We start from the raw sequence: 21747 nt of genomic DNA on the forward strand, positions 1-21747 counted from the left end.
TGTCTACGTCAGTACAGCTAGCTTTGCTAGCATCACGTCCACAGATCTTACWTTTCTTTAAGCTTTCCTTCCAAGTGACGCTAAAAGTTGGACGAAGTCCCCACCGTCTGTGAAAGCGAAGCGCTCCTGATTTTACTTGTCGCCATACCAATTTATGCAGCGCCATTATATTACTGACGATTAGACTCGCTCAGAGGAAACCACTGCGCATGTCTGGAGCTTCGCGTGCGAGTAAAGGTGGAGGCGATGGGTGACAACAGACATATTGCTCGGATTTTACGACATATTGCTCGGATTTTACGGCGCCACCTTAAGTCCCTGAACTTCACATTTTAACGTAAAAAAAGAACAACGCGACTTGGATGTAACGAGTAACGCGACAGTTTTGTAGAAATGTAGTGAAGTAGAAAGTACAGATACTTACTGTAAAATGTAGTGGAGTAAAAGTAGAAAGTATCCATTATTAAATCTACTTAAGTAAAGTACAGATACACGAAAATTGTACTTAAGTACAGTAACGAAGTACTTGTACTTCGTTACTGTACTTAAGTACAGTAACGAACTGTACTTACCACTGATAATTATTAACTCATCAAAAAACTTTTGCAAAGAGAAGTTATCATTCTGTTAACTTTTAGCAGAGAAACTGAAGAACGGTGGCTTAAGAATGGGTGCTGAAATTGAAAAACAAATAAAATGTCAATAAATCAGAATGCACATTAGTCTCTAGTAATCCCTATGCTCATGTAGCGGCCGTGCTTCATAGTCCGCTTACCGCCACTCGGAAGCCGGATAAAGTTTATTTGTTTTCCTGTCAGAGAAACCACAGATAATTATGTGTGGTTGTCATCAGATTCATAGGAGACAGAAACCTCTGATACACACAGAGTAATTATTAGAAAACCGTGATGTGGTTATAAAGTGAAATCTGCTAGAAAGGTTTTAATGGCCCTTTGGTTTTTTGCTGATGTACAGTTAAAAAATGGGTTTGTCCAAATCCGTCTCTGTCTCCGCTATAAGGGGGCAGGTGTTGTTCCTCTTCCTCCTGTTATGCATCTGTCGAGGAAGGCTCTCAGGGAGGAGCTGGTATTTTAAGTGTGGCCGTCTGCTGTGCCTTTTGTCTTGCCCCTGAGCACCTCAAAGCTGTTTAAATTTGATACCTTCATATCAGTTCACCAAATTGAATTGACTTTAGTGAGGAGTGAAGACAAGTGACCCACATTTGTGACACACTTAGCTGCTCAAGCGGAAATGGAGCCGCGCTCGGAAAAGAGGGGCATCCAAAAGAAAAAGTAATATAGAGATGGACCAACAGCGTTATTGACAGAAATAATTATTATGTCAACCAACACTGAACCGAAATGTCAAATCTTACAGAGCGTAAGTACAGAGAGTAAGTAAGAACTTTTGCACATTTTGTGACAGTACAACCCCTAGCTGCAACGTATAAATACAGTTATGTGCAACAGGTTTTCAAAAGTCGATCTGTGTTTAATTTAAAGGGAAAGCTATTTGCATACAACACTTTTACATTCTTATTTGTAGAGATAAATAAAACCTTGGTTTGTTTTCCTACCACTTCACAATTGTGCACCATATTGTGTTGGTAAATAACATAAAATCCCAAATAAATTCACCGAAGTTTGAAGTGTAAGATGACAAAATGTGAAAATGTTCAAGGGCTTTGATTACTTCTGCGAGATGTTCTTTAGTACAAAGCCTAGTACCGTAAAGCTGTTTAAGCACATTTAATTATTTTCAATAAATTTGGTAATATATCAAGGTTTGTAGATGCTATGTTCATCTGTGGCATTAAATGCAAAAAAGAGAATTCTGGCATGTTCTTAAGCATTTTAAAAATGAGAAACTGCATGTATATGATTTTATTGAATTTTTCTTCAAATGGAAACAGCAGATGCGTGTAGCAAGAGGACATTATGGCCCCATTTGTTACCTGTGGTTTTCTGTTCTAGCAATCGAATTGACCACTCTAGGTCTTTGCAATGCAGTTAAAACCTCTTTTCTTTGTTGCTCATTAGAGCAATTGGTCATTCCTTTATGTGCAGGAAGCCCTGAAGATTGTTCAAAAGCAAAAAGCCTGTAATTGCCTTATTAACAAATTGGGACTTGAGTGTAAGCCATCAATTGTACTGATGCCTCCAGCAGAATGAATTCACTGAGGCCTTGCAACGAATGTGGAAAAGCATGTCTTACACATCAGTTAAGAGTGGAAAACATTAGAAAAGAGAAGGACAAAGAGGCTAAACAACAATAGCACCAAGGGTAACGAATCAGTGCAGTGTGATCATCTGCACGACAAACAGGACAGCGAGAATAAAGTGAAACTCAGAAAGGCTAAACATGTTCATCTAAAATTATTTAAGACTTTTTTCATTTTCCGGATAAAGCTTTTGAACTTAATGAAATCTTCATGTTGACTAACAAGACACGTTATCAGTCTCATTTTGCTCATATAATAAGGTTTACGCCGGCCCTTGTAAATCAACAAAAGGGAAATTTTGTCATTAAGGAAGTAGTTTCCTAAATGAAAACCACCGGGCCCCTAGAAGTAAAAATAAAAATAGAGGTCAGACAAAAATGCAAAAATGCTGCTCACTTATTCGCAACTATTACTTATTCTTTCCAATAGTTACTCTATTGAATATCAGATTGCCCATTATTCAAGTTTAATTAATTGTGAATTTGTTTTTGCCATTTTAACTCCAAAACAAACAAGGAAGTTATTGTAAATCCCCAATAATTTACAAAAAAAGCATCTTCAATTTAATCAGAACAAAATTACAAAAAATTTTACTTTTCAATTTAAGACTTTTATATGAGACATAAATGTGATTTTGCTGATGCGACAGGGCACAGACGATACAAAATATTAAAGTCAGCTGTAAACATTCCCTATAATGTGTTAAGCAATTCCTGCCACTGATTATCCTCTGTTGGATGTTTCCCTGCTTGAATCCACCTGATTTAAAAGGATTGGTCATTAGCAGACTCGTGCAGTGCTTAGTGACAAACTGCGAGGATAATGCAACCATTTACATCTGGAGTGTTTAGGCATAAACAGATCTAAAGCACGTACGTAGGTCGGAGTCCTATGATTGGTTTACTCTCAAACAAAACATCTATGCAAAATTATTGCAAATCTATATTTTTGATTTACTAAACCATGGAACCTGCTGCAAGAGTGTCTGAGGTTTTGTCTCCTAGACGTTGATGAGGTCTGTGGAAAAGAGTCTTAAAAATAAAACAGTTTGAACTATATCGACAAACTGAACTGACCAAAAGCTCATTTTCCATCCCCACAAGAGAATGAAGGGAACTATTCTTTGGGAGGGACTGGTATCTTCAGGGATATCTAGATTATTTTCAAGCAAATATCCATCCATCTGATGATTTTACTATGTTCAAGAACCCATCAAAAAAAGCTTGTGGGTCACAACACTCACATTCACTCCTCTGGTCAAATGCTGTTCCCAAAAGTCATTTAAGCAAGTGATCAGACAAAAAGATAAAACACAGAAACAGCTCGTGAAGGGGTACACAATATATCACAAAAATATCATCATCGCAAAGTCAGTGTGCGCAGTATTCATATTGCACACTGGCTAATAAATTCAAAGTGTTATGAACTTGGATTTTTCATGCTAATGTAATATTTAGCCAGGTGGGCAGACTCATACCGACACTTGATTCATCTGAAGATGTGCCCAGATTAATGTGCAACACAATTTGTAGAAACTCTGGAATTTTACATGCATTAGTGTTGCTTCTAAACGCTCCTAAAAATTGGGTTTCTTCTTCTTTATTGGATCCTTCCCGTAGCACAAAGACAAAAGCAGCAAAATTATTTATACTGGTATGAAACAGTAGTAACATTAATGATGAATTTCCCCAAGGCTTCCTGCAGAAGAAGTGTGGATAATTGAAAGTATAGGGTTCTGACGACAAGACTCCTTCAATTCAATTTTTCATCTTTTTCCCTGTGACAGCGCAGATGAAAAACTGAGAGAAAAAAATAAGAATGGAAGAAATTAATTACTGAGACAGAAGTGTGGTCCACACTGCATAGTTTCAATTACAACAAAGGAAAACTGAATTGCGTAACAAAACGGGGAACATTTGCTTCTCTGCTTAGTTTAAAACCCCTTGAAGAAAAAGGGAAAGAACATTGATACTTGTTTTAATTGAAAAATGAGCAGGATACGCATTTAAAGTTTCTTTTTAAGTTTTAAGAGCCACATTAACACAAAAACAAACTGATGAGCAACGGAAGCCATTAAAGGTCTCCATCAAAGCGTCAGATAAAAGAGAATGGAAGTTTGATCTGGGCTTTAAAGTCTTTCCACTGAATGCTTTAATTTGAATGGGCTCTCAGAGGAAAGCAGCCACCTGGTTTGGAGCAGGGATGGCAGTAAAATCCTTGCCGGGAGGAGGTGTTACGAAAAACAAGCTGTTGGATTGTCATAGCAACTGGGCTTGGTTATTGCTTTAAGTAGATAGGAGGAGAAGGACGATGGAACAATTAAACCTTACAGGATTCTTGTATCTTTTAGCTAAATGCATTGAGACGTAGGGCTGCACAATATATTTCAAACATATCGTCATCGCAATGTCAGTCTGTGAAATAATCATATTGGAAAGGACTGTTTGGAGTGCAATAATTGTTGGCCACTATAGTTAGACAGTCTCACAGCAGCAGATGCTTACAGTGAACAAATTACATTGTCCAAAATGCTAAAGGCTACAGCAACATTTACTAATGTTGCCATTCCAAGATTTTGTACACCCTTATCCCTTAGTGGGGTCGGGAGGGTTGCTGGTGCCTATCTCCAGCTAATGTTCCGGGCGAGAGGCGGGGTCACCCTGGACAGGTCGCCAGTCTGTCGCAGGGCAACACAGAGACACACAGGACAAACAACTATGCACACACACTCACAGCTAGGGAGAATTTAGAGAGACCAATTAACCTGACAGTCATGTTTTTGGACTGTGGGAGGAAGCCGGAGTACCCGGAGAGAACCCACTCATGCACAGGGAGAACATGCAAACTCCTTGCAGAAAGACCGGGGCCGGGAATTGAACCCAGGACCTTCTTGCTGCAAGGCAACAGCTCTACCAACTGCACCACTGTGCAGCCCACAGACTAACCATTAATGAGTAATTTAATCTTAGTATAAATCCAGAGAAGGCCTCAGAGGTTTGTAAGAAAACAGTGAAGACCAAGAAATGCATCAGACATGTCAGGGTCCTCAGTATACACTTTTCCAGGCATGGGTGTGTAATTCGCTGAGTGAGAGAGCGGTACACTATGAACAGGTTGCCAGATCATTGCAGGGCAACACAGGACAAAAGACCCAGCGTCCACACACAAACCTGAAAACCCTTCTCCATTTCTGAGGTGCAGATCACACAGATCCCTATATTTACAATACATCTACATGTGCTTTGCATCATGCCTTTAGACATAGCTTGAAGATAAGTTGAAATATCAGATAAGGATTAGCATGAGACTTGTTCAGGAAAAATTTAACAGCTCCAGTAATTTAAGTTATTATTTAGAACTACTCCTGTATTTATAATATTAGCTGGGTGAAACCCGCAAGACAACAGTCGCAGAAGGACAATAAAGCAAAGAAGAAGCAAAGAGGGAATAACCCTGCACAGGCTGAAGTCGACTGGTAATGTACAGTTCTGCTCACAGATCAGTTCTGTCTCTGCCATGCAAATTTATAATCAACAGCGACAGGAGCAGCTTGGGCTCCGTTGCACATTTAAATCTATTCAAATCAAGCTTGGTTTGGGGGATTTTTTTTTTCAGTGTGAAAACTACAAACTTGGGCACAGTTAGTACATGGATGTTTTTTGAAAGTTCATGTTGGTTTAATTTATTTACGTTCTACAGGGTTCCTAGAACCCTGTCGGCTTTAAACTTAAATAGTTGTATTCCTTTAACACTGTATTCGCGCAAAAAAACAAGTTTGCTTAAGTGTTGGCAAATATTTAATAGTTTTTAATAAAAGCTGATGTGGTAATCAGCTTTTATTAGACAATAATAAGAAACTAAAACAAAAAAATAGAGACAGACAGAAAGAGAGGAACAGAAACAGACAAAATGAAAGTGTATCAGACCTTTCAGTTGAATCAATTTACCGTAATAACTGTTAACGATGCATTTCAGGGAGCAAGATCAAAAAGTCCTTACAGCGCAAACAGTGAGGCATCCTTAGAGAGGATTTTCTACAGATACAGATGCTATAATCCAGAAAAGACGGTTTATGAGAGTTGTTTGCATCTGAATCAAGTCATACTTTCTCATTTAATTCTTTCTTTTCCATTCCCTTCCTTGCCTCACAGTGGGCTTTTATGTCATTATAGAGCATTAGATTTTAGCAGACAAAGTCAAACTGCAATTTTTGTGAAGAGAGATGGCTGACATGAATCCACATATCAGAGATTATGCATAAATAAGTGGTGAAAAACAGGCCAGTGTAAATGTTATAAATACCTGGACTCATGAGATATTGAGAGGATTAATCAACCTCTTCATTCTTCTGTCGTTTTTAAACAAGCAGCCAAATATGTTATGCTTGATTAGACTAACACAAGCTGTTGTCTTACAACAAACAGGCCTCTAATCCAGAAATATGATCTATTTATGTAATAAACCTGTAAAATGGCTTGGCTGATTTAATTTTAGGAGTCTAATTTTGTTTGTCTGGAAAAGGGTTGATTTTTATTATGCACGACATGAAGGGAGGTTTCTCCTGCAGCTTGTGCTTTATTAAGGTTATTATGATGGAGAATTTCTGGATCAATTCAGACCCCACATGGAAATGCTTAATATGAAAGTTAAAATATTCTTTTTGTTCCATCTCACCTTTTAAATCTCTAATTTTCAACACTAAACTCCCTAAATGTTAGAGGCAAAAACATTATCAGTAATTTCAAGTTGGGAGATAACAGGTTCCTGTTGTTACTTGGATTCGGTGTCTTACTGTTGGTGCTGTTCTTTGCTGCCAAGCCTGAGCTGCTTGACTGCTGCAACACCTTTGTTTCTGTTACCGTGGCAGACTTTGCTGAAGCTTTGGGAATCACATTGAACAACTTTGGCAATGGGAACCGTTTAATCAACCAAAGGACTCTAAGACGGCATAAAAAAAAAGACTCCCTTATGCAGCTGCAGCACAAGGTTTTGCGAACAAACTCTCGTCCTTCTCTAAAGTGTTTCTGTGTGGCTGCCTGTTTGAGCATGTATTGTTCAACAACCCAATAGAGGAGAAAGCTCCTAATCTGCATTCAGGGAGAAGTTGTGATGCAGACAAAGCTTGCTTAAGGCACTCAGGAAGTTTTTGGTCTAAAACGTTTGATAATGTTTTCCTGCTTTTGATTCTGCATTTTTCAAAATGGCTTTTCACTCATCACAGCCAGCAATATGACGAGCTATCCAAGTTTACAGCTCTTCACTGCAAAGACATTAAATGATGTTTTTTAGAATGTTTTTGTTCAGAAAACTTAACCCGACACTAAACTTTAAGACATAAAATCTTAATCTTACACAATTTTTTTTTAAAGTTCAAGATTGAATACTTTTCATCCAGCAAACAAGTATTGTCTCAGTTTGTTAACAAAGCAACTCTATGGACAGCTGTTACTTAATGTTTGGGTGTGGCTAATATCAACTACGCAACACCAAAATAATAATGTCATTACAAACAAGGAAAAAAACAATCACAGTCTGTTATTTCAAATAATATAACTACAAGCTTTAGTAACTAATTACTGAGCTACAAAAGACAGAGGAGGTTTTAAATGTAGTCCTGGTATCTTTTAAGTACCTGATCCAGTCATTCTGAAAACAAAATGTCAGACTAACTGACGTCACCAAAATGTGAAATATGATGACGTTTCTTTTCCAAGAGCTTTGTCATATTCATTTCCCTAATATTTCTTATCCACACTCACTCCCTTTCGCTCACTACCAATACAGGTGAAATATGGCCTTTGTGTGCCCAGCTATAATTTGGCAGAGGCCGCAATTCACTTTCAGTCGATTGGCTGCAGATTTATACCTTGTCTGTCCACCCCATATAGTTGCTGACCGAGGTGGAGGAGCAGCAGCCTCTGTAATCACGGAAAATTGCTGTGTGGGTAAAAAACAGATGTGTGAGCTCTGCTATGACAGAGCTGGGAGGAAAAGGTGTGTGGTTTTGTTCAAGTGTGCATTAAAGGGCTGGGCTCTTGCTGTGCATTAGCTCAATTGGAGCTACATTCAAGAGTCGGCCGTCACATACCAGCTGCCAACTGTGTGAGTCTGGTTTTGGCCCAGATTGGCCTGTGTTTCACCTCTGAACATCATTCAGTGCCATACGCTGAGTGCTTGTCAAGGGAACGTCCTGAAATTGGCACACTCCCGAAACATAAATCTCCCGAGAGAAAGTGTTTAACCTTTTGTTACAACCACAGCCTGCTTAGCGGGATATATACACGCGCGCGTACACACACGCAGACGGAAACAATGATATCAGTTTCCAAGTGGCAATGTTCCTCAGAAAATGAGCGGGCGACGAGAGAGAGAATGTGACATTTCCAAGGTGTATGCTGTCACAAGGCAACCATGGCAACTAAACTAAAAGGCTGTTAATTTAACTGAGTCACTCCACCTCTCGGTGTTGTACTGCTCCATTGCTCCTCCCACTAACAGCAGCCACAACCATTAGACGTACGAGTGTATTTTTAACCTGTGCAGCCACCTGTTCGTGCCTGACATTACCACAGCGTGATTCCAAACAAGTGGAGGACTTTGGGTTTACAGCAGCCTCCGTCAAGCTAAATTTGTTAAGCTAAATATAAGTGTCCATCTTAAAAATGGTGCATACAAATGTGGTCATCTGAGCTGAATCAGAATATCTAAGAAAATACTTCCTCTTGTTTCCATGGCTGTAACTGCAACAAAGTAATAAAACAAAAAAAGAAATCGAATGCAGCTTCAAATCCAGATAAAAATTAAGTGTGAGGGTTTTGTTCTTAGCAAATTTTCGCTGGTTTTGGATGAATGCTTTATACACCTTTTAGAGCTGCACAATAAATCAAACTATAATCCTCGTCACAATGGCAATGTGTGCAATATCAAAGTCACAAAAGACAATCCTGATGCAATTTGTGGCACATCAAAATATCGTGAGCGCCATGCATTTACATTTTGTATACTGATATATTTGGCCAGATGAATGGATTTGGCCAAGATGTCATCCAACATAGAAAATAACATCTCCTGGATAGTGATGGCTGAGAAGAAAAAAATGCAATCTATTACTTTTCTAGGTAAAAACCTTTTTTTTCAGTCACAGAAGCAGAAAGGGCGAAACGTGGGAGGAAGTATTTTATTAAGTTCTTAACACTGGCCCCCAAAAATATTCCTGTTTCTGGTTTTCTAACTTAAAAACGACTTCTTTATGAGGAAAAAAAATCATGAGTTTTATTAATAACTGAGAAAACTATTATCTGTGAATACACAACGCTGTTAATACATTCCTTATGTGTGACGGGACATCATCTATTTGCTTTTTCCACTTGTGAATTTGTGAAAATGTTTACTGAAGCCAGTCTTTCAAAAGAAGAAAGAGAACCTGCAGAAACTAGAAAGAAGTTGTCCGGATGAACTATGAACCAAAACACATGCAAACGTGGAAAATTTATTACAGCAATAATTTACATAGCCGTGTCCTGAGTGAGAATTTAGCAGTGTGAAGCATAACAACACAGATAGCACCACACTCAGCTCTAAACAGTTTACACCTGTTACCAAGCAGAGAAAGTGAAACACCTTGGAGCTACATCAGACTGCTGCATTTGAATTCTCCGCAACAGAACCAGCTTTGTCAGAGGTTTTGTTTTGGCAAGAGTCCAATAGCAAAGGGAGGGACGTGAAAAATCAAATTAAGCTTATCATTAGATCCAGGCTCTTTAAGCTCATGTGGTGAGTTGCTACCATTGACAGGTTAACTACATTTCCTTTACAGTTACCTGAAAAGTCATATAATGGCTGGATATATGTGTGTTTTTACACTTCGACAGGATTTACCACAGGATACTTGAATACCACAGTACTAGAGAGAAAAAAAGAAACACTGACGATCAGAGATGGGAAAAGACGTAACAAGACCAAGTATTCAAATATTTAAAAAACTCTGTAGTTTGGGAATGGGACTTTTTTTTCCTGCCAAACTGGTTTTAGTACTGGTTTAGAAAAGTAACCATCAAACTTTCACTACAAAACCAGTCCTATCTTGGAACCAACTCTATGCTGGGCCAGACAAAAATAAATGTTTATGAGTCACTTGAAATGTGTCCGCCACCACATCCAAGTAAAGATATTAGATTTATTTCAGCCATTGACTTTGCAGGTGTTTTGAAAAAAAAAAGAGGAAAAATTCAGATTGAACATCTAAAAACAAAACTGAGAAATATTCAGCCCTGACTGCACTCACTTTTCCATATTGAGACCAACCATATCAGTTCTGACAGTCAGTAAAAACACAGAGTTGTACGTTTAACTAGCTGCACAAAGCCGATATTTCTATAAACAGTGTTTGCATTTACAATTCTAAACACCGTAGGGTCTTTCAGTAGCAAGAGTTAAGAGTCAATAAATCCTGCCTAAAACTGTGTTTTTAACATCCATTTGCTTTGATGTATTAATCTACCAATCAGGATTTTAAACAACCTTCAAAAACACTGACTAGGTCCTCAAATCTAGGATTGAGGATCCCAGGTATGACTGCAAATCATACTAAATGACAAAAGTAATAGCAGCAACCCATATTCTAAATTTTAGAATGGGTGAAACATAGTACCGTATTTTCCGCACTATAAGGCGCACCTAAAAACCTTCAATTTCCTCAAAAGCTGACAGTGCGCTTTATAATCCGGTGTGCCTTATATATGGACCAATATTGAGCCACAACAGGTCTAGCAACTCCGGTAAGCAGCCACCAACTTCATTTTGCCCATAGAAGAAGAAGCGCGCTGTGCATGCTGGGATAGTTGTCAGAATTATGGTTTGTTAATAAAGTTTGACTGACCTATCTACCTACCGACCTGATAATCAGGTCGTCTGCAGATCATTTAGCACCACATTCTTCACGAACATGCTGTGCGCGAACGGAGAAGGGTGACCATCATCCGGCCACGCCCCGGCCCAGTCGCAGAAGGCTCTCCTCGCCGACCGAGGGGGGGGGGCGGGTTGGGGCATGTAAGAGAGACAGAGACTGCGGCAGCAGCGTGTCGGTTGGTCTGTGTTACCCAGAAAGCAGTTGGGCACAATATCGCAACACCAACACCGTGAGTGAAAAAATGACTGGGGCAGCCTACTATATAAAGTACTAGGGGACCATTTCTTTATTATTACACATCCACATTTGTACGGGACGGGTGGCAACCCTAACTGTATCGTCTTTTCTATGTGCCTTATAATGCGGTGCGCCTTATATATAAAAAAAGTTTTAAAATAGGCCATTCATTGAAGGTGCGCCTTATAATCCGGTGCACCTTACAGTGCGGAAAATACGGCACCTACATTACTTACATTGTCACTAAGTCTATTTAATTAAGTCATAACCACTAGAAGAAGGATTTTTAGTGACAAAATGGTCTAGCACCAAGTGGGTTATCTAGTAGTGGGAAACTTTTTTTTTCATACTCTAGCATCAGGTTTGGTTTAGCACTGGAACCACTTTGGTTGCCCTAAATGAGTGCTGCTTCAAGACGTTCATAACACAGTAAAACATTAAGTACAGGAAATGCCTAAATCCATCAGCGGTAATGACAGTTTAAAAGTCAGCGCAGTTGGCACACTGAGTACAGTTCTGCTTTGCTTCTGAAGAATCCAAGGAATGCTTTTACTCTGCAGGCCACCACAAACACCCATAACAACTGGACAGAGCATTACAGCTTGCTCAAATCGGTCTGCTGCACAGATGTCTAATACCATAATGAATAAATGTTAACAAACACACGGGACAAGGCATCTTCACAAACGCATACAAACACACAGTGGCGCAAAGCAAGATAGTAGATGCCTTTCTTTATGCCCTAATAGAGTTTTGCCTAGGCTTTGCTTGGTATCAGCTTGAGTTATTATGTGCGAGCTGCAGGATTGTTCTCAGTGCTGGGAGACTGAGCAGACATCCACATCCATAAATACACACAAGCAGATCCAGACACATTGATGCAAAAGCCTCATCATTCCAACTCCCTGCCTCATAATGGAGGGACAGGAAATAATAGTGAACTAATGCCAACCTGTCCCAGACTCTCTCAATTTTCTTAGCGAGTAACACTCGCAGTTTATCTCTCACTTGCTCTCTTCCCTTGTTAATTGCTTAATAGAACCGTTCACTTTCCCTGCAGACACTGCCTCTTTTTCCACAGACAGTGTATTATTTACATTAGGCTGGCAACTTAATCACATCCTTTGCCTGTTACAAAGCAGGAGCTGGAAGACTCCCTGTGTGCCGAGGTTAAGTCTCGGTCAGCACTCCTGTCTGTGCTCTGCCATCACTGCAGTAAAATATGCTCATCTAGGAAAGCATCAAATCAATTCTTGCTATTAATTAGTCTCCGCCAGACTAACACTGCTGATAAAGTTCTACACATAAATAGAACAGGAACACATTATGTCTATCAAGCTGTTTGGAGGCGTTGGACAAGCAGATCTATGTTCAAATCACTAAAGTCCCTGAGCTCAACAGCTGTACTGCATATCCAAATAAACACAACAAACTTGGAGTAGTGCAAATTATGCCCACTTTTACCAAAGTAAGCTAGGAGGAAGTGCTTTGTCACAGAGGAACTGCTAAAAAGCCCATCGAGGGACAAGAGCTGCGAATTAGCTGTTGCTATTGCACTATGACGCAGACATGGGACTGATGTTCTGTTCAGTTTGTCTATGTGTATCTGTCCCTAGCAAATACACTTAATAATAATCAACATTTAGCATTATCAGACAGAGGTAATTTCACAACATTGCTCCTGGTGTCTTTTGGTAATAACTGAAGGCACAAAACAACAGAGTATTCTCACAGGTGTCATGTTAAGCACTCTGGGTGAAACAGTTTTCTCAACACCGTTCTTTAAGTCACATCTTCCTTTGTGGGAACGGATCAATTTGGCCAAGCACACAATGGCAGGCAACTGGAAGGTATAACCTTAGAAAGTGCAGTCCAGTCTGGATCTGGTTGTGTGTGTGTGTGTGTGTGTGTGTGTGTGTGTGTGTGTGTGTGTGTGTGTGTGTGTGTGTGTGTGTGTGTGTTTTTATATAAACACAATAAAGTTACCCTGTGTTTGTAGTAAACATAGCCCAAGAGTTTGTAACAGATCTCCAACAAATAAAAGTGTCAACGAGATAGATTAATGAGGCCACAACGACAACAGAGTGCCACCACACAGTCCACTTTTCAGTACTGTATTCAACATAATGACCGGACAGTGGATTGTAGTGGAATAGCTGAAGTTACTGCTTGTTACAACCAGATCATGATTTTTGATTTGGTAATGTTTCAAAGAATGAAGCACACTATCATGGTACAAAAAGGCTTCTGAAATTATGGTTTCATGGCGCTGTTTTCTTACAGTTTTGACAGTTTAAGGCCACAAAAAGTGCAAAGAGGACCAGTGGAACACATTTCTGCCACTCCCCCACATGTTGCTGCACACTACCGGCCAGATGGCTGAAAGAAGAATCCTGCACTTTTCTTTCCTCACTTAAAAGACAAATATAGTTGTTTGTAAAGACTTCCCATAGCAAAAAACACCGGCACTCGCTGTACACAAACAAAAACAACACAATTGATCTTATTTAGGTAGATTAGACCGACTGATTAACCAGCCATTATCCACTTCTTGTTACTCTTTAAAGAGCAAAATACAGAAAAGGTATAGACCGTCCTTCTTAACTGAAACGGTAGTTTGTCCATATGCCTTCTTATGCATGCAAATCAAATTAGTAAAGCAAGAATTAAATGCTTTGTACAGCAGCAATGTTTTGATAAACAGTAATGATTTTTACGTTAAAAATAGTTTAGCAATAGGAGGGGAATTTGTTTCTTTATAGTTTAAAGAAAAGCAATATACTCTGAGGTTTACATTTTTTAGATGAAAGTTTTCTAACATCAAAAAAATATGGTGTGTCTACCTTTTTTTATCATATTGTGAGAATCTCATGACAGCCACCTATTATTTAACCTGCATCATGCCAGACTACATTATAGATGGTTTGTAAGCACAAAGGGCTTTTTTTGTAACCTGCAGATAAATGTTTACATTACTTCCTAACTTTGACACTTGTTCAAATTTAAGCCTACGAGTCAGATTTTTTTAAAGCAACTGCAACAACTGTAATCTGTTCTTCACAATTTTGCAGTTTTGCCCGTAGTCAGATTGTTAACATTGTAACAAATGCCTGTGATGGTTTGTCCTTGCTTTGCATCCATCAAAGCACACACAAAGCCTTCAGACTAGCAATAACACAAAGAATACACAAGATTCCAACCTAATTGTAAGTTTTGATCATTTCACAACAGAAATGCGGAAAACAACTGTTTATGCTGCTGCTGCAACAACAACTAAATGTTATATAAACCTAATAGAAGAATTTTGTTTTCTTGCAGCTTTGTAAACACATAGGTCAAGATTCAGACTAAAAACCCTTTGACAGACTTAAAAGCTTGGTGTTTTTACCTTGTTCTGGTCAATCCAGTACAGGAAGTAGCCTTTGGGGTCAACTGTTAGAGTCACAGGGGTCACAGTGGTGGAATCCTGTAGTAAGAAAGACAAGACATCTGGAGTCAATCGGTGTGTCACCATGTAACACTGCATCCCTCTTGTGGTTTATACGCAAGTACCTATGACGGAATATTCCCTGGGGTAAACCGGTTAATTTTTCTGTCAGCATCAAAGCATACTTTTTTTTTCCCCCAACAACACTTGCATTCCAGAGTCTGAAATGACATTAAAACCGCTGTTTATGTTGCACTTTACACACAATCCTTTCCTTATAGGGTACTTTTCAATTCACGACGAAGCACTGCCACAAATGACCAGCTCAATGGTGTTTGAGTGTAATTGCTGCGGCTGCACTCATGGCTGCAGGTTGTTTTAAAGCTGATGTTACCATTTTCTCGTCTTGCAAAAGGGGAAATGCTTTCCCACAGCTTCTACAGAAAGACGGTCCCATGTTTCACAGACACAGTTTGACCCTGAGGCGACATGGCAACACCAGATATTATTGGATGCCTCTATAAAAAGAAAGAGGCTTTGCCCTTTTTTTTTTTTTCCCCCAGCATCGCATTGTGGCAGCAGTTCAGCTGAACAGCAGCATATTATTCTCTTCAATCAGACATATCTGTGATATCCGGGAATCATATTTGCTGAACGGAGCAACAAAACCTTCAAAGTGTCTTCACGAGGCAACTAATGAGGTCCCTAACACAGCATTTGGTGGCAGAGCTAATGGCAAGAATGTATTTATTTGTGTGACCCCATGGCACTTAATGTTCAACATATCATGAAACCATTCGACTGGGAGATTGTAGACCTCGGATTCAACTGTACTGCGGTGCAGAGAACAATAATACATCATTTTATTGTGTTGAAATAAAATTACTTCAACAGAAAAAAACATTGTAGAAAAAAAAAATCACACACTTACTCCGTGACTGAGCAATACTAAGATCCATGTGGACACTGAAGAGGTTAGAGGGAAAAGCGAATACAGGAAGAAAAGAACTGAGTGAAAAGTGAATGAATGACATGTTCTGAGAAGCATTTTGCTATAGGGATGCTCACTATGGCAACTCAACATTCATTTGAAATCCAATAAAGACTCGCAAGTATCAGTTTTGGTTGAGCACGCATGATTGCACAATCTTTGTAGGCTTGACTGAGTGAGAAAAACCTGCATGGGGTGATGGCAGAACACCCCGCTTTATGCTAGTGCTTAGTAAAGGGGCATGCAAACCTATTCATACTTTTTCTTTCATTTGTTGGTGCGTCACATCCACCACCCCAAGTTATTTAAAACTGCAGGTGATAGAAAAAAAAATACAGAGAAGAAGAAAATTGTAAATGGTGAAAGAAAATTATTAATAGGAAATTTATATTTCTTGTTTATATGGATATATATTTTGTGGGGCATAAGAATAAAAGAACCATCACTATTTAGATTTTAATTCTCCCGATATGCTCATTTGTGTTACTCTATTACATAAAATCTTCATAAAAGTACTGTCTGCCTTTAAGTTACTCCACCTCCACTTTTACAGATAAATATAAATTTCCCGCACTCAATAAACACATCAGTGATTCCTAGAAAATGAATTAGTAATGAAGTGGATCAACAACTTTTCGTCAAAACGTTCGCATTTCCATTAAACCAGTTTGAGCATTTATGCAGTGGGACAGGATGTGGCAATTGATGGATTGGTTCTGATGTTAGTGGAAGGAATAAAGGATGGTTTGTGAGCTCTGGGAATCAACCTAATGATGTGAGAGCAGTCATTTTCACCAGCTTCTTAATGTCTTAACTCTCCACGGCCACCATAACAAACACATTAAGTTATTATGGGCTCTAAGTGAAGATTTTCTCTTGGGATTGAAAAAAACGCCACACAGAAACTTCAGGTGATTTGTATTATTGCGTTTAATTTTTCTAAGAAAAACCAACTGTTGTGTGTTCCTTTTGTTTTCAACAGATTTCTATTGTTTCTGGTGAGCCAAGAATGAACATTTCTGCTTTTAGTTTAGCTTTTTTTTCCTTCTTCTTATTAATGTCATTTGTCTGGACAACCTTAGCAAGCTGTGGTCTTATTTTTGTCAAACGAAGGGCAGAATGAATGACAAAAGTACACACCCTGAGGTCACTGGTCCCTGCCAAGAAAGACTGTCATTATTTTTTTTTAGCGAAGCATCTGTGCCATTAGCGCTCACCTAAGGGGGAATGTTATTGAGGAGATTTGAGTTCTGCACATTTCTGGTCTGTCTCCTAATGACATATCCTGCTACTTTCACTGGATTTTAAGCTCCCTTGTGCAGACAGATAAGATATCTTTCAGAGTGCATCATACAAAAAATGGGGATGATTCCAAAGTAACCTTTTTACTGATCCAGTAGTGTGTATATTTATATATATATCTTCCACAAATCATAATGACAAATTAGGTCTTGCCTTAGCCTCCATTTGTTAGTAGAGATGCCCATAGAAATCGACTAGTTTTTAGCTTCAAACCCTGATCAATAAATGACTAATCAGATATTGATTACTGATTAGTAAATGCATCAAAGCAGTATCATGTCCTGATGACAAAAATGCTTTAAAATGTGAAAGACGTTACTAAGGGAAGTGCAGTGTTTAAAAGTTGTTAGATAAAAGAAGTTTTTTGAAATAAAAACTTTTTTTTTGTAAAATGTCTTCAGTTCAGTCAGGCAATGGGATAGTGAGAGTAATACTTCCAGCAGATAACAGGAAGACTGAATTTATCACAGGAAAGTCACTCCGTTTGATCATGTTGAGCTTTCAGCTTTTGTCTGAACTGATGACAGCTTTTTGAAAGTCATTATAGTCAACATTTCAATTTAAAATGACTGAAACAGTTCAATAGAAGTGTAAAACGTCTGACCGACTTAGTTAAAACAAATAACATGCCTCTAACCTTTCTGTGGGACTTTGACAAACATTTAGAGGAGATCAGATTGTCCTTTCTTTCCCCCAACAGTCTTGCGGTGGAGTTTACCTCAGTTTCTCATACTGCCTGCTTTTCCATAAAATCAGAGCTGCTGTTCATATATAATATTATTATATGTGATTTCTGCACCATGAACAAATTTTACATCATTCGTGAGCCTTGCGAGAAGCACAAAATGTAATTTTCAGCAAAGTAGAAGCATAGATAAGTAAAACCCACATCAGAGGAAAGCAATAAATGAAAGAGGCACATCCAAATCTTGTTTCTTGTGACCTACACAATTCCGTGTGGGGAAAAAATTGGAGAGAAACCCCAAACCCAAAGCTGTTATAAGAAAAAAAAAAAAATTATATAATTCTTCTCCACTTTCAATTTCTTATAGTTCCCCACTCTTAATTGGGCTTCCTATTCCGCTGTGATTCTTTCCACGAAATGGCACGGGGAGGAAATGGGAAGGACCTGGATGGGAAATGACCCAGAGAAAGTATCTGTGGGTATGTCTGTATTTCACAGGAAAGGCCTGGCAGGCATTTGGCTCTGGAGATACAGCTGCATGTGCCAAAGGCTGCAAACACGGCCGTTTGAGGAAACAACTCACACTTGACGCCCCTTTACAACAAAGACAAAGCTGATGGAATGACCACTCTTTGGCAATTAAATTAAAGAGTTTCACAAGTCCTCTGATGATTGACAGAGTGGAATATTTGCGAATGTGCACGATTTCCTCACTGCCGTCTGGACTCACTGTATTCGCACTTCTGCAACCCTCATCCATCTGTGCTGTGCTTGGCTCACCTGGAGTCAAATAAGATAACATGCATTTTCACCAAGAGGCTCGTGAATTTATATTTCAAGATGGCCATAAATTAAAAGCAAGATCATTTATTAAGGCCACAATAAAGTATACACGAACTGTGAATTAAACAAATGTCAGATTTCTTTCACTAATAATTAGAGTGCCCACACCACTTAAAGCTCATTTCCAGGTGTTATTAGAGGAAAAATACTCCAGGAAAAGGGAAAAACATGTTTTAAATATAAATAATCACATGCAAATCCTCACAGTGTGCACAGGCCTGCACCCAGGTTGAGGAAAGAAGAGAAAAGCACAGTTATTCAAATTGGTTGTAACTGGATCACAACAAAAGTCCCTTTCCATTTTTACTTTTGATGTCAGCAACTTGAACTTAATCTTAAGAGTGGCAGCTTTATCTGAAATCAGTGCAAGATTATTAGAGGTGATTGTTCATCTATTTCTTGAGAAAGGTGATTCAGTTTGGAATTTTACTGAACTTAAGTCTTTTCATATCAACTACAGTGCTGGTGTTCAAATAAACCCATAACAATTAAAGTGAACAAGCAGAAGTTAGATAAGCTGTGAAATGTCAATTTCATTGACGCACGAGCTTTGGAAAAGGCACGTGCACTCACTCGCGTGTACTCCTACAAATACTCTGCATTAAGATGTAAACAAAGCGCATGTCGGGGTGCTGCATTCTTGCAGCATTCCTAGATTAAAGCATGAAGGGAAAGCTCTGAGCCCCAGTCACTGCAGTCCCCACTGCAAATACATCTACTCGCTGTGTTGTTGCATGAGTCGCTTATAGATTGTGTAACATGCTACATTGGACCATGGGCATGCAAATAAAGCGCATAGAAATCATGCAGAGATGTCGTCATAATTTAAAAAAATATTACTGGTGTTTCTATTCATTACTTACATCATCCCATTTCATAAATTTGCTGCCCTTTCGGAGGCACTCCGGCACGGACACTGGCTTGAGCTGCAACGCATGAACTCCAGGCTGTGCCCCAGCCATTGACTCATCCACTCCTCTCGACGCACGGCACGGCCAGAAATGTATCTCTTCCCTCTGTTCTTCTTTTATGTCTCCACGTCTCCCCCCCCTTTTTTTTGTTAAATCCTCTCAAAAGCCGGGAGATGGAAACCCACTATCACTACTGCTTGTAGTATGTCATGCCCGCAGTGGCGGCGGCGGCGGCGGCGGCGGTAGCGCGTTTCGGTTTTGGAGAGCTGGAGAGACAGGCGCAGCGGAGCGGAGCCACTGACTGACTGACTGAACGACTGAGTGACATGCAGCTAAAAACGAGCTCCAGAGAGAGACAGAGCAGCGGAGAAAGAGGGAGGCATCTGAATGAGTTTCACGTCTGGTTTGAAATTGGAGCTACAAGTCAATACCAGGACAGGATCGATGCTTTAAGTGTTCTGGCGCCTCCGTGTGTCCGTGGCAGTACGATGCGCGCGCACTGGCCCCAAGCTGATAAATTAGATGTTATACAAGGCTGACACTATAATAACGCTATAGTACCAGGAATATTTATCCTGTTTTGGTAGATGGCAGGATGTGCTTTTATGACTGTAGAGGGGGAAATGAAAAATTATTTTTTTCCTCCAAATTTTCATCAAAAATTAGATAATGAAAAAATTTATTTCAGTAATTCAAAAAGTCAAATTCAGATATAACATATACATTTATCATACATATAATAAAATGTTTCAATGAAAGCTAATAAACCCCCCAAAAAACAATTTCTCAGAAAACGTTCTTTAAAAAGTTTGTCTGTGTACTGAGTGTTTGCACTTAATGCCTGGTTGGTGCTCCTAGAACGTAAGGCATGGAGGCAGTCAGCCTCTGCTGAGGTGTTGGGGAAAATCGGGTTGTTTTCAGCTCGTCTGCATTGTGGTCTCTGGGATTTACATCAGAACAGATTGAAGTCTACCAAAGCACAGTGGTAACATGGTAATTAAATCAGACACGGGTACCTTGGGCATCATGAGCAGGTGGTAAGTCTCCCACTAGCAGCTGCACCAACTTTGAACTTGATGAAACACAGTGGACCAACACCAGTAGGTGACAACGTTCCATCCTCTACACTCCAGACTCTCGGGCCTTTATTTAGCATGACATGCAAATTTGTCTTTATCTGCAAAGATAAAGACAGATTTATCAACCCAACCTGCATGCTTTGTGCACTTTTCAATCATTTTTGCCTTTCACTCAACTTTCCATTAATATGCTTTGAAACAGCTTGCTGTGAACTGCCAGCTTCATTAGCATAGCCCTTTGTGGTTTTGTGTCATATGTCAACTGTCTCCTTGATAACTATGAAAGCAGAAGTCTTGCCCTTGATTATGTGGGCCATGTTATGTTTTCTATTTTTTACATCATTCATCAGAAAGATTGTATTTTCATCTAATATTCTGGCTCTCACTGACCGTAACCCATCCATAATTAACAAAATTTCAACCAAAATAAATGCTTCAAATATATCACACTGTGTGAAAAGGAAATACAAGAAATCCACACATTGAAAGACATTACGATAAATAAGCCCATCAATTAAGTTCCAAATAAAAATGGAAAGGTATAGTAATGAACATGCTTTCTAAAATGTATTAGGAGAAATAGTGTCGCCCATGAGTAATTCTTGCCCAGTTTTTCACACATATTGTCTTCAGATATTTATCTTCTGTCCTCTCTGACCTTCAGTTCTTCTCATAAATTTCCCCAAAACACTTACAAAAAGTATCTGGTCCTGGATGACTTGTAGTGAATTTATTTTTCTTTCCACTTATATTTATTGGCTCCAATGGTGCTCACTGGAATATTCCAAAAGTTTATATATGTAACCACAGCCATTTGTATGCAAATCAGCTTAGGAAGGCCTTCTGTCATTTTCAGATGCTTTTTTTGGGGTCACCATGAGAAATAATACAAAACACCATCAGTTGTATAGGGTTGCTAATTAAATGCAAAAACCTATATTTTAGCCATCTTCTATGCCTCTTTGGTGCCACTTTTCAACACCTATTCCAAGAATCATTTCACTTTATTACACATTCATGTTAAACTTATTTAATATTTCTTTGCATGTGTTGAATGGTTGGGGTTGTTACCAGTATCTGGGGTGAATTTGAGGTCAGCAGCCCCATTAGAATTATATCGACTGAGTAAAACATTACCATGTT

At 39.1% G+C, this 21747-nt stretch overlaps 1 protein-coding gene across 1 annotated transcript in view; it reads right to left on the reverse strand.

The window, feature by feature from the left end:
• The window catches only part of plcb1l (phospholipase C beta 1-like), a 127680-nt gene extending 107731 nt beyond the window's left edge, over window positions 1–19949 (reverse strand). Inside the window, exons 1-2 of the mRNA XM_008398321.2 lie at window positions 19478–19949; window positions 14755–14832 (exon numbers count right to left, since the gene is read on the reverse strand). Of these exons, the coding sequence (XP_008396543.1) occupies window positions 14755–14832; window positions 19478–19576 (177 nt within the window). The 5' untranslated portion in view covers window positions 19577–19949. The remainder of the gene's footprint in view (window positions 1–14754; window positions 14833–19477) is intronic.
• Window positions 19950–21747: the final 1798 nt, after the last annotated feature.

This window comes from Poecilia reticulata, linkage group LG21 (assembly GCF_000633615.1).
Source record: "Poecilia reticulata strain Guanapo linkage group LG21, Guppy_female_1.0+MT, whole genome shotgun sequence".
Taxonomy (NCBI): Eukaryota; Metazoa; Chordata; class Actinopteri; order Cyprinodontiformes; family Poeciliidae; genus Poecilia; species Poecilia reticulata.